The sequence below is a fragment of the Spermophilus citellus genome (genome assembly GCF_964194105.1).
Source record: "Spermophilus citellus genome assembly, chromosome: 11".
Classification (NCBI taxonomy): Eukaryota; Metazoa; Chordata; class Mammalia; order Rodentia; family Sciuridae; genus Spermophilus; species Spermophilus citellus.
In genome coordinates, this window is record NC_138192.1 from 23,820,177 (window position 1) to 23,839,312 (window position 19,136).

The 19,136-nt window shown below is 33.2% G+C and overlaps 1 protein-coding gene across 1 annotated transcript in view; it reads left to right on the plus strand.

Annotated features, from left to right (window-relative positions):
- Positions 1-19,136, plus strand: part of DPP10 (dipeptidyl peptidase like 10) — a gene marked incomplete at both ends in the record, with an annotated part of 611,721 nt that overhangs the window by 167,641 nt on the left and 424,944 nt on the right. Inside the window, one exon of the mRNA XM_081260615.1 lies at positions 7,546-7,641. Coding sequence (XP_081116741.1) covers positions 7,546-7,641 — 96 coding nt within the window. The remainder of the gene's footprint in view (positions 1-7,545; positions 7,642-19,136) is intronic.

The window sequence follows — 19,136 nt, forward strand, 5'->3', positions numbered from 1 at the left end:
AGGCATTTACTGTACCCTAATAGAGTAAATCTAAAGTCAGAACCAGGCAGGTTCCAATTTTAGCTCTGTGACCAGACTTGTTTATTGTGAAATGAGGATATGAATACCCAGTAGGGTTTGGAGGGACTTTGAAAACAGAGGATTGACACAAAGGATAAACCTCCCCAAAGAGGAGTATGATGAGACTTGGTGGAATCTTGTCCAGCAAGGAAGCAAGGAGATGGGGAATAGCAGCCAGTTTAGGAGGCTATCAAATGAGAAGCTCAATTTATATATATATATATATATATATATCTTCAGTCTATGACCAAAATGTTCAAGAGAGTCAAGCATATATTGCCTATTTAAAGAAAAGTTAAAGAAATGAACAAAAAAGTCACAAAGGAGAGAAGAACGATAAAATATAGTATATGTTTTATTTTTTAAATAGCAAAATCAAAGAAATCTATCCTTAAATTTCATACTTCTTTCCCTTGGATTATTGTTTAAAGGGCAGATTGAGTTAAATTAATTTGAATTAGTTGATCATTTTATTTTTTATATTTTCTTAGTACATTATAGTTACATATATAATAGTGTGGTACATTTTGACACTCATAAATGCAATTTATGCATTCTTAAATGCATATAACATAATTATCTCCATTTAAATCCCATTACTTCCTCTTTTTCCCCCTCTTATTCCCCCAAGACCATTTTTCTACATTTCTTGTCTTCCTTCTATTTATTTATTTTTAATTGGTCATTATAGTTATACATAAAAGTTGGATTCTCTGTGGTATAGTCTTATGTGCACAATTTAATCAATTTCATTCTGTAGGTCCTCCCCTCTACCATTCTTTTTCTCTCCCTCTCAATTCCTTTTCTCTTTTCCATTATTCTCCCTTCTATTTTCATGAGCTCCCCTTTGTATTCCTTATTTATCTCTTGCTTCTGCCTATGATAAAATACATTTGACCCTTGACTTTCTGAGTCTGGCTAATTTTACTTAGCTTAATGTTCTCCAGGTCCATCCATTTACCAGTACATGACATAATTTCATTCCTACATATACTGAGTAAATCTCCATGTGTATATAGACCATATTTTCTTTATCCATTTGTCTGCTGATAGGTTATTGTGGATTGTGCTGACATAATCACTGATATGCCTATCCCACTACAGTATGCCCATTTTAGTGCTTTTGGATAAATACCAGGGAATAGTATTGTTGGGTCATATGGTGGTTCCATTCCTAATTTTTTTGAGGACTTTCCATACTGCTTTCAAAAGTGATTGTAACAATTTGAGAAATCTCAGGGAAGTATTGATTTGCATTTCTCTAATTGCTAAATATGTTAAACATTTTTCCTATATTTATTGAACACTTGTGATTCTTCTTTAGAAATGTATGTTTAGATCATTTGCATATTTATTGGTTGGGTTATTTGTGTTTATGGTGTTAAGTTTGTGAGTTCTGTATATATTCTGGATATTACTCCCCTCTCTGAAGAGTGACTGGCAAAGATTTTCTCCTACTCTTCAGACTCACTCTCTCTTCATCTTTCATTTCCTTTTCTGTGTAGGAGCTTTTTAATTGAGGTCATCCCATTTGTCGATTCTTGGTTTTGATTTAAAAATAAGTTCCAGAGGAAGTTCGAGTTCAAAGAGAAATTATTATTAAAATTGTTAAACTCTTCTATATCTTTGAAAATACAAAAATATTTAATAAAATATAAAAGTGTTAGGTCATCATTGTAATACAATATGGAAAAACAGTGTAGTATGCGATTTCATTCATTAATATAGTCTAAATATTTAAGTAAAATAGAGTATATTAAGCTAACAGTAAAAAAAATTATAATTCATCTTGATCCCCCAATTAAATTTTGTCAGACATTTTTAGAGGCTGGAAAGGAGAAAACTTATTTATGAAAATTTTATGTCAGTGCATTACAGTAGAAAACTACTTGCATACAAAGAGCTTATAAGCATGTTTGATGGCATAGTGATACTTTCTGTTGTTTGGTGCTGAGTTTGGAACCCAGGGCCTTGTGCACGCGAGCCAGATACTCCACTATGGATCTATATCACCATCCCAGTGATGATTTCTAGTAAGATTTGTAGGTGGCATAGAAATACAATATATTTCTTTAGCAAGATAAATATTGATATCACAACAGAAGAAAAGTGTGGGAGTGTCACGGTCACTGTTATCATTCAGTATTGTGTTGACATTGAAGCTAATAAAACATTTCACTAAAATCAAACAAATGTTCTTTCACCAAATAGAGTCAGAGCAATTGGAGTATCCACATGAAAATATCCTCATAGTAAACTCAATGCCGTATACATGTATAAGAAATAACTCAAGGTGGAGCAGGGACTTATATGTAAATTATAGAACTACATTCTTTCTAGAAAAAAATATGTCAAAAAATCTTCAAACTCTAGGTTTAAGTCAGATGGTGGTGCATGCCTGTCATCCTAGGGACTCAGGAGGCTGAGGCAGGAGAATTGCCAGTTTGAGGCCAGCCTCAACAACATGGCAAGGTCTGAAACAACCTAGTAAGATCCTATCTCAAAATAAAAAATAAAAAGACCTGGGATGTGGCCCAATGGTTTAGAGCCCCTGACTTCAATCTTTGGAATAAAAAAAAAAAGAAAAAAAGATCTAGGATTAGGAGAAAATTAAAAGAATTGATAGGAAAAGCAGGGTTCATTAGAGGGAAACTTAGGCTGGGGATATTACGATGTGTGAGGCAACATCATGTGTGACGCCCTGAGTTCAATGTCAGAATGACAGAAAGAAAACAAAATAAAAAATAAAATGGGAAATTGATAAACTGGACCTTAGCAATATTAGGGACTTTTTTTCTGAATGTCTTTTTCAAGATGATGAATGAGGGAAAAAAAATCTGAAATTTGTGTATTTGATGAATATCTGCATCTGAAATAAACAAAGAACTCTCCAAAACCAGCAGTTAAACAAGCATACCAATGAAACAATCTCATTAGAAAATGGACAAATAACATAATCAGGCACCTCATTGAAGAGCATATGCAGATCAGAATTAAACACATTAAAAGATATTCAACATCATTAAGTATTACAGAAATGTAAACTAAAATCATAACAGGATATTATTATTTAGCTACATCCATATCAGAATAGCTAAAAATTTAAAAATTACACTTAAATTCTGACAGTTGCAGCTGGATCATTTACACGTTGCTGGTAAGAATATAAAATGTTATAACAATTCTAGAAAAGCATTTATAATTTTTTAAATATAGTTACATAGGTGTTTACCAATTGATCTAGCATTTGTGTGCTTGGGCATTTATCACAGCACAAAAGAAAAAAATATATGTTTATACAAATCTTGTAAAAATATGCATAGAAGTTTTATCCATGATTATTCAGAACTAGAAAGAACAACAACTGCTGTTAAGTGAGTGAATTCTTAAATAAAGTTTACTATATTTATACCCAGGAATATTACTCAGAAATGAAAAAAAGAATAGATTATTGATACACTCAACAACTTGAATGGCTCTCAAGAGAACTTTGTTCAGTGAAAAGGTTGACCTCCAAAAGTTATGTCCTATTCAATTCTAATTATTCAGGATTATTGAAATGACCAAATTGTAGAGTTTTGAAAAGACCATTGGTTGGCAAGTATTGAATAATACTGTAACACAGGAGATCCTTTTGATGGAACTTATTCTAGTCATCATTTTTGTCAATGTTACCAAAAGGCTTGACAAGAACAATTTTGGAGGAGAAAAGGCTTAGTTTGTGCTGAAGTTTACAGAGGGCTCATTCTATAGAGAGCTGATTCTGCTTGTCTGGGTAAGATGAGGCAGAGCACCATAGTGGAAGGATGTAAAGAAGAAAAGAAATTCCGATCATGAAAATAAAAAAGCAGAGAAAGATCTCCCAGGGGACAAATTACATAGCCCATAGGCACAGCCCCAGTGGCTGCCTCCTCCAGCCACATCCTCCTTGCCTATAGTTACCATTCACTTAATCATCCATTCAAGTAGATTAATCCACTGATTATATCAAAGCTCTCTGACCCAATCATTTTACCTGCAAACTTTTTTACAATTGTATGTGAATCTACAATTTCCTGAAAATAGAAATACAAAATATTGCTTAAATGTTTGAAAAGAAAAACTATTTTAAGATAATATAATTGAATGCAATTATAGTATAGCATAGAAAAAATAAGAAATTTTAAAATTAAAAATTTTAAGAAAATATGCTGTGGTAGATAATATGGCCACCGAATGAGAAATGTTCTATTCACAACAGTCACAAACTATTAGGACTAAATCCAATATGAAAGGTTAAGAAAATAAATGAGAAATCAAAGCTAAAATGTTGTCTATGTACATAAAATAGAAGTTTAAACTGTGAAATATTTTCTTTTTCCTATTTTCTGTGTATTTATAGTATTCTTTTAGTAAGATTCCCATTTGGGTGAGTTGTGGTCTGAGTTTGAAGTTCACATATGAAAAGAAATATTTCAGAGGAGCCAAAATGTAATTTGAAATTGACAATAAGATTATTTGGTGTAGGACACTTACCTTAGAGGTTGGAGATATATATTTGTCTATCTATCTATCCATATCCTCCTGAGAGATCTAGTAAACAATGTATGTAGAATTCAGTAGAAAGAGGTGAAATATCATTGCAAAAGAACAGATGCTTGGGTGCAAAATTTTCAATATAGTAAGTAAGGATAATTTATTTAATCAGTTACATTGCATATTTTCTCTACTGAACCTATATAAGTTTAATGAATCAAAGGAAAAAAATTTCTGTATCAAATAGTCATGGTGAAGTGTAATTCCTTTAAGAATTGAAAAGAATTAGGTTAGACAAAATGAAGGTGCAGTTCTATAATTTTGGAATACTTCAAATTGTGAAACTTAAACTTACTTACATCCAATCTGATCTTAAGGGATCTCATAAATTTATGTTAGAAACAGATTTATATTTGAAATTCCAACAAAACCAGTTCACATGATTAAACCCCCAAACTCCTATTATGTAAAATGAATTCTAGAATCAAGAGTTCTTTGGACTATCAAACACTTATGCTTTTACTAAAGTGTCCCCCTTCCCTTTCTCATAAATCTTTGACACCTGTCAAACCAGGTTATTTTATTTTTTGATTTTTAGTAGACTGTAAATTTAGTAAAGAAATTTTCTATATATCACCACCCATAGTCCCACACATGCACAGATTTTTTTCTTATCAATAACCTCTCTGAGGTGGTTTGTTGGCTGTGTTGATGAACCTACATTGAAACATAAGAATTTGCTTTAGGGTTCACTTATGATGTTCATTCTATAGATGTGGCCAATGATGTGTATCCACCCCTCTAGTGTCATGTAGAATACTTTCACTGTTCTACATACAGTTCCTGTTCTGTGCCCATTCAGCTCTCCCTTCCCTAAAGTCCATGGAAACTGCTTATATTTTTACTATCTCTACGGTTTTGCCTTTTTGCAGACTGCTGTATGGTTGGAATTATGTAGTATGTAACTTTTACAAATTGGCTTCTTATGTTTAATAATGTGCATTTAAGTTTCTTCCATGGCTTGCTTAACTCATTTTTTAAGCACTGAATAATAATTTCATCATTTGGCTATACCACAGTTTATTTATCAATTCACTCATGAAAGGACATCACTGGTTGCTTCCAAATTTGACAATTACAAATAAAGTTGCTATAAACATCAGTGTGCAAGTTTTCAACCCCTTTGGGGTAAATTCCAAGAAGTGTAATTACTGGATCATGTTAAGTTTTGTAAGAAACTTACAAATTATCTTCCAAAGTGATCATACAATTTTGTATTCTTGTCAGCAATGATTGAGATTTGTTCACTTTATTTTTGAATTAGGTCTTCTTTGATTTCTTTTGCACCATGTTTCTTTTCCTCTGTCCAAACTCATTTAGCACTCTGCATCCTAATTTAACACCTATAAAATTCCTTTCTCTGTAAATATAAACTCCTCTGGCAAGGTCATTGATAAGTCTCCTGTTGTGATACTTGTGATACTTCATTTGTTAGCTTGAAATTTTTTGAATGAATTAAGAAAGTTCAAATTTTTCATCATATTATCAAGCATATGATATGTATGTCATTGGATAACATTTTTTTGTTTTGCAAATCTGTGTCTCATGCTAAGGGTGAAATCAATTTATGTGTGTATATGTGTGTGTGTGTGTGTGTGTGTGTGTGTGTGTGTATATATATATATATATATATATATATATATAATAAACATTATATATTTCATGAGAAAGTGAGATTCAGTTATTTCTTGTCAGCTATTTTGTTGGATAAATTCATGCTTGATTCATATGAAAGAAATTGCATTTGAAATTATTGACTCTTTGCCCCAGATTTTCAGCTGAATAAAACAAAGCTGTTGTTGCAATAAGCGCTGAACTTTTAAAAATAAAATCTAATGAGGTTAGTATATACTTTGACATTTTATTTTCAATCAGTGAAGGTCATAGCTGAAAGGTCACAAAAAAGAATTTGAACAGAAAATAAACAATGCTATTATTTTCCAAAGAAAATAAAATATTGGTGTCTATAGCCTTTTGTGTCTAAAAGGATGTTCATAATGTTTAATTTTGGTTCTCTAGATGTATTATCCTTTCATTTTCTATGTTTTCAAATGTAAAAAGAAAATACACATAGCTTGTCTGTTAGGAACTAATATAAAATATATAGTTTTTGTTTATATTCTAACATGTTACTATTTAAACTTTACATTTAATTCCTGAATCTACTTAGTACTTGTTGAGTGATAATTGTTTTGTTGAATTTGGTATTTATTTATTTGCTGAACTTCCTTTTGATTTGGACAATTTTCTTTATTGTGTATGTGCAGGTTCCTCAACTCTTCTTTCTTTGGTTTTTACAGAAAAACTGAAAATTTACCATTAAAAACATGGAAAAGTGAGTTTGGAAAGTGAGGGCCAGGGTTATGGTAAAATAGTGAAAAGTGTGTGTGTGTGTGTGTGTGTGTGTGTGTGTGTGTGTGTTTGGGGCTCAGGGATTGAATCCAGGGACATTTAAACACTGAGCCACATTCCAACATTTTTTTTCTTTATTTTTTATTCTGAGTCAAGTCTTTCTTAGGGCCTCACTAAGTTGCTAAGGCTGGCTTTGAACTTGTGATCCTCTTCAGCCTCCTGAGCCACTGGGATTACAGGCATATCCCACCACATCCAGCTATAAAAAAGTGTGTTTTTTAACAGGATAAACAGAAATTATTAACTGTTTCCATTTATACTTAAGTATATAACATGGGATTCTTATATTTATGCCAGATCAAGACAATTTAATTTTTAAAATAATTTATTAAAATGTTCATGAAACAAAGTTCAAAAGCTATAAACCATGTCAAAATGGCCACTTTATGTTGATATCTAGGAAACAATTTTTGAAGAAATAATATTCCATATTTTTATAACTTTTATTTTAAAAACCAACATGAGATAGGATCTAATCTAGCATGTGTTTTACTTTAGATGAACTCACGAATTCATCAGAAACCAGGCTGTCTTTAGAAGACCTGTTCAGGAAAGACTTTGTGCTTCACAATCCTGAGGCTCGATGGATCAATGGTATGTAGAGACCTTTTATATATTATATTGCTTTTAATCCTTTATAATTTAAATGAGAAGTGATATTTGTAGGTAGTATTTTAGTAAATGGTATTCTTTGAACTATAATTATATGTATCATTTAACAAGAAATCAGAATATTGCCTCATATGAGATAAAGTCAATTCCTAAAATAATGCACCAATACAACTATCTTCCAGACATTGTTAATTATGCAGTAGCTGCTGTTTTTCCCCCCCCTGGCCTGGCAAAGAAACCATTTCAACTTTCCTTAAATTAATTTCTTAGATGAAAATTGAAATAGGAAACCACTGAGTAGCTCCCTGGATTCTGGTTTGTCATTATGGAAGGTAATACAAGGAGCTATTGTTGAACTAATCATGAGAAATGTGTTGGTGAAAAGGAAGTCACAGGTTTTCATTTTTGTGAATATTCCAATTTCACTGATATTACTAATCATCAGGGTTGGATAGTTGTTAATCTCTGCCCTTCACTTTATTTATAGGTAATGTACTTGCTTGTATCTAAAGCATAGATGTAATTATTTTTATAATACATAAACAGCTTTGCCTTTTAATCTAATACATATTATCTCATTTATAGTCCATTTCTTCTTCTCCAATATTCTAATTAAGTGAATTTATGCCTGCAAATTAGACTTTAATTTATGGAAGCTATAAAAAGAATGCAATTTAATTCATAAGGGCAAGGACCAAATCATACTTGTTTACCTGGCACTGGTATAGATCTGAGAGATCCACAGGCATTAAAGATTTATTTTTTAAATAAAACAAATGAATATTTTAAACTGAAACCCACTATCATTTTTCCCAAAATTCAAATTTCTTTTGAAGTTTGTTACAAGGTAACTATGTATCATGATGGCAGTATTACAGATATAGAACATAATACAGCATTTTTCTTTTTTCTTTTTTTTTAAAGAGAGAGTGAGAGAGGGGGAGAGAGAGAGAATTTTTTTTTAATATTTATTTTTTTAGTTTTCGGCGGACACAACATCTTTGTTTGTATGTGGTGCTGAGGATCGAACCCGGGCTGCACGCATGCCAGGCGAGCGTGCTACCGCTTGAGCCACATCCCCAGCCCCCAGCATTTTTCTTAATAATATTATTACTAAATATGGCCCTCCCACAGAAATTTCAGAAGTCATCTCACAATGTGTGGTTGTAATTATATGAATCATCAGTTCACTTACTAGTTAATATTTTCTCTTAATGGAAATGATGAAAAATTAAGTTGTCAGAATTTTCAAGAATACTGGTAGTTGTAGGCTGGTGTTGGGTTGCTGTGCATGATGAATATCAGTGCTGGTTTTTTCTCTGGTCTATTTCTTTAAAAAAAAGAAAAGAATACTGGTAGTGTTGTGTTATGTTTGAAATGCTGAATAATTTCCTATTTGATTGAAAATGACTTTGGACAAATTACAGAAATTTGTGCAGTCTTTGGCTCAGGAAAGTAACAAAGGAATCTTGACCCCCATCTCCTTCTCAGTTTAGCTTGGACTACTTAAAGATGCAGTTACTCCTGTATGTAACTGACAGTTTTATATTGAAGTTCCTAAGGAATGAACAGATATTCAAGCAGTGAAGTGCATGCTAAATTAAACCACATTTTAATATCTAGGACACAGATTCTACTTTTATACTTCACAAGATATCAGAATGATGTATTTGGACTTAATCATTTTAATCATTTTTTTTTAGTAATTTCTTTACCAAGGATTGGTAACCTTGATCTTGAGAAGGCAGACTGGAGCAAATCTGCAGTGTTACTGGAACATTTTAAGTAATACATAAGATACATAATATTTATAAAAAATTGATATAAAACAACTTTTAAACAGAATCTGTATTAAACAAAATGTTGGCTCTGAGAGCAAGGCAGTCTTTATAAATACCACCAAAGGAATTGGTTTAGTGTTTGTAGATTGTGTGCACTGGGTTGCTTTTGTCATAGTGGAATGGATTTGTGTACTTACCTAACTCACCCTGCTTTCTGGTGTCACTAGAGAGTTATCCTGTTTACATATCCCATATACCTGGAAAATACAGTGGCAACCATATGAACAGTATGCATAACATTGGCCTCCTTATCAGAGATTATATCTAAATGGAAAGCATGAGCTCCTCCTCTTTATTCTAGGGAGACGTCTCACCAGGTTTTCTTAATGCATATGTCACTTGGAGGCTTTCAAGCTAAGCTGATTTAGAAGCTTCACTTAATTCTTGGAGGTCATCATAGGAACACTTAATGCATTGCTGGTCAAGGGTAAGCAGGGAGTCTGGACAGCCCTGAGATGTGTAGGTTGTGGAGAAGTGTCGTCATTCATTATGCAGGTTCTCCAACAATATATCTGAGAATGTCATTGCAGCCTTGGATGGATGCTTGTGTTCATGGTTAACTTAACAACTGCCTTGTCCCAGATCTGTTCATATCCTTGAAATCTCCATTTTTATAGCATCTTCTTCCTATTCATGTCACCTTGAAACCTAGAAATCCAGCTTCTTTAAAATTATTCATTTCTCCACATATATGTGATGAAAAATTGATCATCAAAGAAGGTTCTAATGTTGAGTGCTTCTATGTTAAGCTCTGTGACAGATGCTTTAAATATATATTTCATACCATAGCTTATAACACCGAAATTAACCCCAGAAAACTGATTCTTAATCAAGAAACTTATCCAGACCCATTCAATAAGAGGCAGAGCCTGCTTTAATCATTATGTGTAAGTATGAAACTTACCCTCTCATTGTCTCTCTCCTCTGATATGCCTTTGTCAAATTTAGCATATTAATTTTATCCCTGTCATGATGAATATTACAGTGATCATTTTTCTTCCCAGGTACATCCACACAGACAGAACTTAGGCAGTCACTAAAGATAAATGTTATAAGCATATTTATTGACATGTTCATGATATAACAAAGTAAAAATAGTGACTTCAACAGGCTGGGGTTATAGCTCAGTGGTAGAGCGCTTGCCTCACACATGTGGGTTCGATCCTCAGCACCACATAAAAATAAATAAAATAAACAAAGATATTGTGTCCATCTTTAAAAAGAAATAGTGACTTTAAACCTGTTAATTGTATCTGATATTACATTTTATTGTACAACAGTGACTGTCTTGATTATTCTTATGTCTTATTCCTCTTTTCTTGGTTTTCTTCAATAAATGTGTATGCTTCTATAATTTTTGTATAATTACTAACGAAGGAAAATTACTCTCCCCCTCTTTCTGTCTCATGGGTCTCTAATTCCTACAGTAATCTCCTGTCAAATACAATTTGTAAGGCCCAGCTAATAATTGTTAAAATGCTCCTCAAAGACCATCAGGAAGGACTATTTTACCAATTAAATAGAGGAAAGGAGTGTGAAGAATTCCTTTGTTTGAAATTGTGTACACAGACAATTAACAGGATTACTGTTATACAATAACTTCTGTTATCCCTAAGTCAGAATTAAACAAAAATTTAGAGAAATTTTCGGATTTTGTTCAAAAACTGACATATTGACATTTAAAGTTTTTAATATAATACATGAGCTTTCTTCTTTCCTATTAACTAATGCAGGTTAGATTGATAGAACTACAGGGGATATGACATATCAGAATTCTTTCCTTTTTTTTTTTTTTTTGTTTTCATAATACTCATGACGAAGAACAAATCTGACTCCAAAGTTAGGATGATGATATTGGAAGGAGAAGCTATAAAGTAACTTTAGTAATTTCAGGATATTCATTTGAGCTTTTATACCAAATGAATTGAGTGACATTGTCGTTTTAAATTTTGTCTTTAACTCTTTGTAATTAGCCACTTCCAAAATGAATCCCATGTAGTATAAACAATTTAAATGGGTTTTTATCTAAAATGGACTCTGGATTTTACATGAATGAGAATTGCAGTGGACAAACATACCACCGTGTAATAAAGTTTCTATGGATGGCTAGTCTGTCGCTTGCTTACTCCATAAGTGTGACACTTAATGAAATTGGTCTGTCACATTTTTGTATTGTGCAGCAATGTCAAATTGCTATGAAGTTTGTACAGGCTTCCTCTTGATTAAACTTATCCTTTCCTGAACCAGCGGTCAGCACTTTACCAACTGGCTTTCATCTGCCAGTGTTGCTCATCAGAGCTCTTGCTCTAAGAGACAACAGGCAATGAGGAACTGGACTCGGGACTCATTCACCTTGAGTTGCTAGTGCTCCATGAGTAGTTGAATTTCTTAAGGAGAAAACCTTTTATATTTTGTTCATGTGTTCAGGTGGGCCCACTTGATGTACAATCAAATGGTTCATTTTGGGGCCTTTTTCTCATAGTGTACATACTCTTTGCTCTATACAGTTTGAGTTGTAAACGTGATATGAGTTGATGCACACACATTTTTTTTTAATGGGAATCTGGAATGGGTGATAATGTATGAGGCTCTGGGTTTTATCTTGATATTATCAGATTCATGTTGGAGCCAATTAGAGAAATTTGCCATATGATATTCCAACAGAGATATTTAAACCTGTTATCTTTTAAATGATGTGTGACACTGTAATACACTGAAATAGAAAAGACATTAAATCAAGCTAGTCCAGGGTCTTCCAGCTACTTATTGAAGCTTTTTAAGGCTTGGTTTCTTCATTCAAAGTGTGGATAATAGCACTCTGGCTGGAAGCATAATGAAAAGAAAATGAGCAAAAACCTGTAAGAAACAAAGATGAAAAGGAAAAAAAAAAAAAAGGAAAAGTAAAGAAAATATATAAATAAAAGACCTTGTAGATCTTTAAATGTAAGAGACCCATATAGCTGCTTTTGGACATGTTAACACATCTGATGTTTCTTTATAAATGCCCCGGCAGCCTCATTCTCATAAATAATATCCAGGATATTAAAGAGGAAGTGAAAATCTGCTCTCTTAGTGAGATTTCCATCTGTGTGATAAAAATATTTGAGAAAAAGAAGTCAAAGGAAGAAGGATATATTTTGGCTAATGATTCCAGAGGTTTCAATCCATGGTTGGCTGTCCCCATTGCTTAGTGCTTGAGACGAGGCAAAACATCATGGCAGAAGGTCATGATGGTGGGAATCTGCTTGGTTTCTAGCAAGCAGAAAGCAGATACATATATGTGTGTGTATGTGTATATGAACATCCCATTTTATGTAGAATATTATATAACATATAACATTTATTTATTTGTTTGTTTGTTTATTTATTTTGGAGACAATACCCTTCCAAGGCATGCCTCCAATGAATGACTTCCATCTAGGCTCTGCTGTTAGTAGTTTCCACCACTTTCCAACAGTTCAATTACGAATCCATCTTTGGACCATCCATTGATGAGATCAGAGCTCTTTTGATCCAGTCATATCCCCAGATCCCTATCACTGTGCATTGTTGCCCTGGAGACTAAGTCTTCAACACGTTGACTGTTGGGGGACAATCCAGATCCAAACTATAACAGTCACTGCTGTGAGTTTGACAAAAATTAATACATATTATTGTAGATAATATCAGTAATATTTGCAACAACAACAACAACAATAACAACAACAAAAACCTCATAATCAGGGGAATTGAACAGTTTAATCTATCCCCTTATTTGTTTGACACTACTTTACAATACTATTTGTTTGACACTACTTTACAATTTTGTACATCTACTTAATTCGACTGAATTGTAGAAGTTGTTGAACATTGTTCTCTTTTCAACATATACTTAGTTCTGGGTTAGATTTTCTCATTTTTAATCACATTTGTACATTCTTTTTAAAAATTTTTATTTTTATAATTATCAACCAAGTTGACATTTAAGTAAATTGGATTTAAACTTCTGAGTTTCTTGATGATAACATTTTAATTGCAATATTATTTATAAAGACACAATATTTGATATTAAATATTTAAACTTACCTAAGTGGTTAAATAATTTTACATCTATTTAAAGGAATACTCAATATTAAGCATAAATGTTTCAAATAACAACTAATGTCACTGGAGCTTGGTTAGAATGAAATGTCATCTTAAAATTGTATAATACAAAATTATATGTATTCAAAATTTCATCACATACTTGTACATACCTGTATGTGCAAACTAAATACCAGAAATAAATATGCCAAAATATTAAATAATTTTCTGAATGACTTTAAGTTGTCATTTTTATTTTTTTTAATTTTTTGTCCACATTTTCTAAATTTTCCTCAAGTATGCTATTACCTTCCACCAGAGAAGCAGTGCAGAGAGATCTGGAGGTTGGTTCTGATCCTGGGAAGATGAGAATGTTCTCAGCCCATCATTGAACTGTCAGGCTTGAGAGATGTGGGTCTTAATAACAGCACTTTCATTCCCTGGTCTCCCAATTGGTTGACTTAGTATTCCTTGTAGTTCATTACCATCATCTTTCTTCAAGTAATATAAATACATAAGAGGGCAATAGAAATTATGACATCCCTGGTTCCTGATTCATAGCTCAGAGAATTGAAAATTAGTTTAGAAATATAATGAATTGTTCTCAAGGCTGACCTTTCTTCTTAAAGTAATGTACACTGAAGTATCTCACCAACCAGAGAAGATAATTTCCTGATGAAAACTAAAGAAGCACTTATAAAAGCATACACTTAAACATATTCACATCTCTCCAAAGAACCAAAATATGTTTTTTTATATATAATTTTAAAATTGTGCTTTTACTGAAATTTAAATTAAATTTCATTTATATCAAATTGTTTGAACTGAAGAGTAAAATACAAATTTATATTACAAGAAATTAATTCTATGGAAATCTTCTATACTAACTGGAGATAATCAAACTTTTTTTTGAAGTTCAAATCTAAATATTTTTTCTTGAAGGTAATATTGTTAAGATTCCAGTTGGTCTTAAAAATAACAATATTTATACTAAATACTAAGAGAGTAAGGAAAGATCTTACCCAAAAATCTAGTGTTAACATTTCAGAAAAAAAATCAATAAAAAATATCTGTTTGGGGGGCTGGGGATGTGGCTCAAGTGGTAGTGTGCTCGCCTGGCATGCGTGCGGCCCGGGTTCGATCCTCAGCACCACATACAAACAAAGATGTTGTGTCCGCTGAAAACTAAAAAAAATAACTAAATATTAAAAAATTCTCTCTCTCTTAAAAAAAAAGTATCTGTTTTGGGCTAGGTATCTAGTTCAGCTGGTAGAGTGTTTGCCTTGCATGTTCAAAGCTCTGGGTTCAATCCCTAGCACCACAAAAATAAAATAAAATAAAATAATCTGTCTATGGTTTTGAAATATAACGATTAAAGCTTTTAAAACTAAAAATAAGATTTAAATGTCATGTTACCACATGCTTGTTAAAATAGAAAACTTTTATTGATATTTAAAAGAAATAAAAACAGTTGAGTAAATGGGATGTAACCCCTATGGCCATTCTCAGGGATCACAAACAAGTATTTATTGGGTTCCACCTCTATGCCCTGAACAGAGTTTTGTATTTTCCGGGTAGAATTTGTTAATATTAGGAAGATTTGAATAAAAAAAAAGATTTTCATAGTTCTATGGTATTCTGCTCAATGGTGTTGGGTCTTAGCTCTGTTAGCCTAGTGAGTTTGTCAACATAAATATAAATTAATGGATACATTGACACATCTATCTTTCCATCTATTCATTCAACATGTACTTATTAAGCATAGCAAAACACATTCTGTGTAAAAATATATAAGATTGAATAAACACAGTCATTTTGATCAAGGAGATTTGTAATATAAAGATTCCCTATCTTGTACCCTATTGTTTCTGATGTCTTGGGCTTAATTAAGTGAAATTAGTAACCTGTGAACCATGAACAAGGCAGGAAGTAGACATAACTGGAGATGTACAAGAAATATTCAATCCAAACTATGATGGTATTTGATTCTTTTTCTTCCTCAGAATCCAAACCACACCTGCATATCCCACATCTCTTGCTCCACTGTGATGCAGGACACCATAACACATTTTAATTTTTGAGGTCCCCTTTATTCTCTCTTCCTCTCCTTTCCTTTGCTACAGTCTTCCGTTACATAGGTTAATACACATGAGTAATATATGCATGTACACTGATATATTCAAAGCATGTAATTATGGCACCTAGAAGCTGTTGAAAGATGGAAATAATAGGCCTTAAACAATTAGGCAATAATTAAAGGATACATTTTTATAAACAGACCTGGAATGAGAGATATCAATTTGAGTTAAGAACAGTTCAATAGTTTTTATGGAAAAGATAAATTTTAGTCTTGGTGAGGAGAGAAAATGACACCAGAGGATGAAGGAGACACTGACGGGAAAAGAATAAGGTTATGTATGACAGTCACAGGAACTGTCACAATGTGTAAGGTTGGAGGAAAGAAAATTATGTGTGTGTTTGTATGTATAAAGTAATGGTGAATATAGTTAATGGTTCAGATTGGCATAAAATTATCTTACAAAAATTGTTACGTTGCATGCCTTTTACAGGTTTACCCTTTCATTTGACTATAATTTGAACTTTAAAGAATTTGAAGTTGCCCAATTGCCTATTAACTATTTCATTATAAAATGAAAGTGGGAGGTTCCAGTAACAGGAATTTTACTAATAATTTCAAAGTGTATCAAATTTACACCTATGTTTCTACTTTCCTAGGACATTTCTGTTTGTTTTATTTATTTCATTTCTTTTTTTTTTCCTTTTTTAGGAAACATTGTTTGGGAGGGTCAACATTACTTTTGCTTTATAAATGAGTAAGCTGAGACCCAGAGAGGTATTCTCCACTTCTTCCAGATTCAAACTCAATAATGAGCTCTGGAGAGAAGCAAGGTCTTCCTTGTTTGATCTTAAGAAAAATGTCTAAAGTGAATTTATTATATTATCATGAAGCTAACATTGAATATTCCTTATAGCTCAATTTTAAAAATACCTATAAAGTTAAGGAAAAAATATTAAAGGAAAGAGAGATAAGGAAAGATATTCCTTATAATCATATTCAATACTTCTATTCAACTGAAATATTTAGATGATTTTGAGAAAACCTAATAATTTTTGTATTGACTGATTTGTTTTCAAAAGGAAAGGAGTCTTTGTAGCCTTACAAAAACGTATATTCCATGGCTAGGGATGTAGCTCAGTTGACAAATACTTGCCTAGCATGTGCAAATCCCTGAATTCTATCCCCAACATCACAAAACCAAACCAAAACTATCCCAGGGCAGATTTCATATTAATATTTTAATTCAACTCACTTTGTTTGAGTCACATTTTTATGCCTGTATGTGCATTTCTTTCCGTAGGTCTCACTTCATCATGTTGATCACGTAATCAATTTGAATGGCCATTAAAACCTTTCAATAAAATAAAGGCAAATATTTCAGCCTATTAGTTAATATTGGATAAATAAGTGCGAAGCAGAAGGTACCTTCCAAAAAAGTCATTAGCAGGAAAAATTATTGGAAAGAATGTTATTTATCATTAATAAAAGGCCAACATTATCTATGGTAAGTTATCTCAAGACAGGCATTTGTCAACAGAAACATTCACAATGGTTTGGTTCACAGTGGCACACACAATATTGGAGCTAGCAGAGCTGATCTACTTCTTTTCTTTATAATTTACCAATTCTTTTTATTCTTGCTGAAAATAAAAGACTATTATTTATAAAGTACTCTAGAAATGTAATGATAATGAAATTGCAATATCTACCTTCATCAATTTGTTATTGATGCTATAATAGTAAAATCTTTGAGGTCATATAGTAGTAGTGATGCTCCATGCTAATATTTTTAACTTGTAATAGCTGGTGTCTGTAGTTCTCTAACTTATATAGGTATATGATATTTTATAAATGAAGAACTAATATTTAAAGCAAATAGATGACTTGTTCAAATTTAAGTTCATATCTTTTGTGAACTTCAAGTCATAAGGAGCATGGGTGACTATGATCAATGATCAAATGCTGGTTTAAGGAAAAAGATGTTAAAGGAAAGATAAATAACATGAAGAATGATTTTGAGATATTGCATCAAGCACATGTTATATAATTTAGGAAAATGAAAAATTTCTCTAATCAATTTACTCAAGAACTATGAATTAAAATGCATAGAGAACAAAGAATTTAAAAAATCAATGTAGTTTAGAAAATAGAGTATTATGCTGGGTTTAGGAGACCAGGCTCAATAGTTGAATGTTTACTTTAGGAAAACCTCATTACCTCACTGGTGACTTCAGTCTTTCATCTGTGTGATTACAGGGTTTGTCTGAATGACATGCAAAGTCTTTTTAAATTTTGTTATTCTGCAATTATTCAAATCTGGATATTGCAGCGCATAAGGCCCTAGAGAACATAGCAGTATGTGTGGAGCTGGCTAATTTCCAAACTTAACACCACCTGATTCAAGTGGAACTTTCCTAGCTATTGCAAGTATGGTTAGTACTTTAGACTTCTTTAATATCACTTGCAGAAATTGATTCCATTCTTTTTCAATTCCTATGTGACCTGCTAAATAACAAGAATGAATATATAATCTAAGTTATAATATTGAACAAAATGCCTACATTGTTTCCTATCATTACTCATAGTGTAATGCACTTATCGCCTTAAACATATATTTCTGAGTTAAAATATTTGTCAAACTTTATTTTGAAAAAGAATTAAGAGCCATTCGGTGGAACCCCGCCGGCCAAGCCCTCACTGACCCCTGGGCTGAGTACGGTGATTTCAGACGGGGAAGGAAGCGATACACTCCCGTCCCCCACAACGGAAACCCCACCAAGGCAATCAGCGGCCACCATCTTGGAGAGCTAAAGTATCCACCGCCACTCTCCGACAGACTGCAACAATAAAACAGGTCTGTGTCACTCAGCCCATCCCCCATACATCGGGGAATCCGCATAAAACCTCTCCTAGGCTTTCCGGGGGAGGGAGTATCAGAGTGAGCCCGCATAAAGACTAGGGGAAAACTAGAGACACCTGACCTTCAGCTCCCCCTCCCATCAGCAGCCAAAACGAAACCTGTCTAGCCAGTGCTGGGGGAGGGGCAAGCAGAAAAAAACAAAATGATAGAGTGCCGGGGATCTCAATAGGTAATTGTGCGACCCCGGAGATCCGGGCTGACTGATCCCTGCGGCCTGCCCCACGGCCACAGAAGGTGGGACGCCGCAGAGAAGCGATTAATTAGCAAGCAGGGAGGAAAGTGGCTGCAATTCTGTTGGATCCTGCCGATGAGCCCGCACTGACCCCCGGGCTAAGTGTGGGATTTCAGAGGGGGAAGGAAGCGGTACAGTTCTATCCCCCACAACGGAAACAAAACAATAGAGTGCCGGAGTCCCCCATAGACACCCTCCACACCCAACAAATGGCAGGTCCAGAGTACAGTTTGAACTGCCGAGAGCCATCACTCAGGGGAAATCTGGTCTAGCAGGAGAAACCAAGACTAGCAGGAGAAACTAGGGGACTAGAGGCCAGGCCCTCGCGACTGGGCAGCTGGA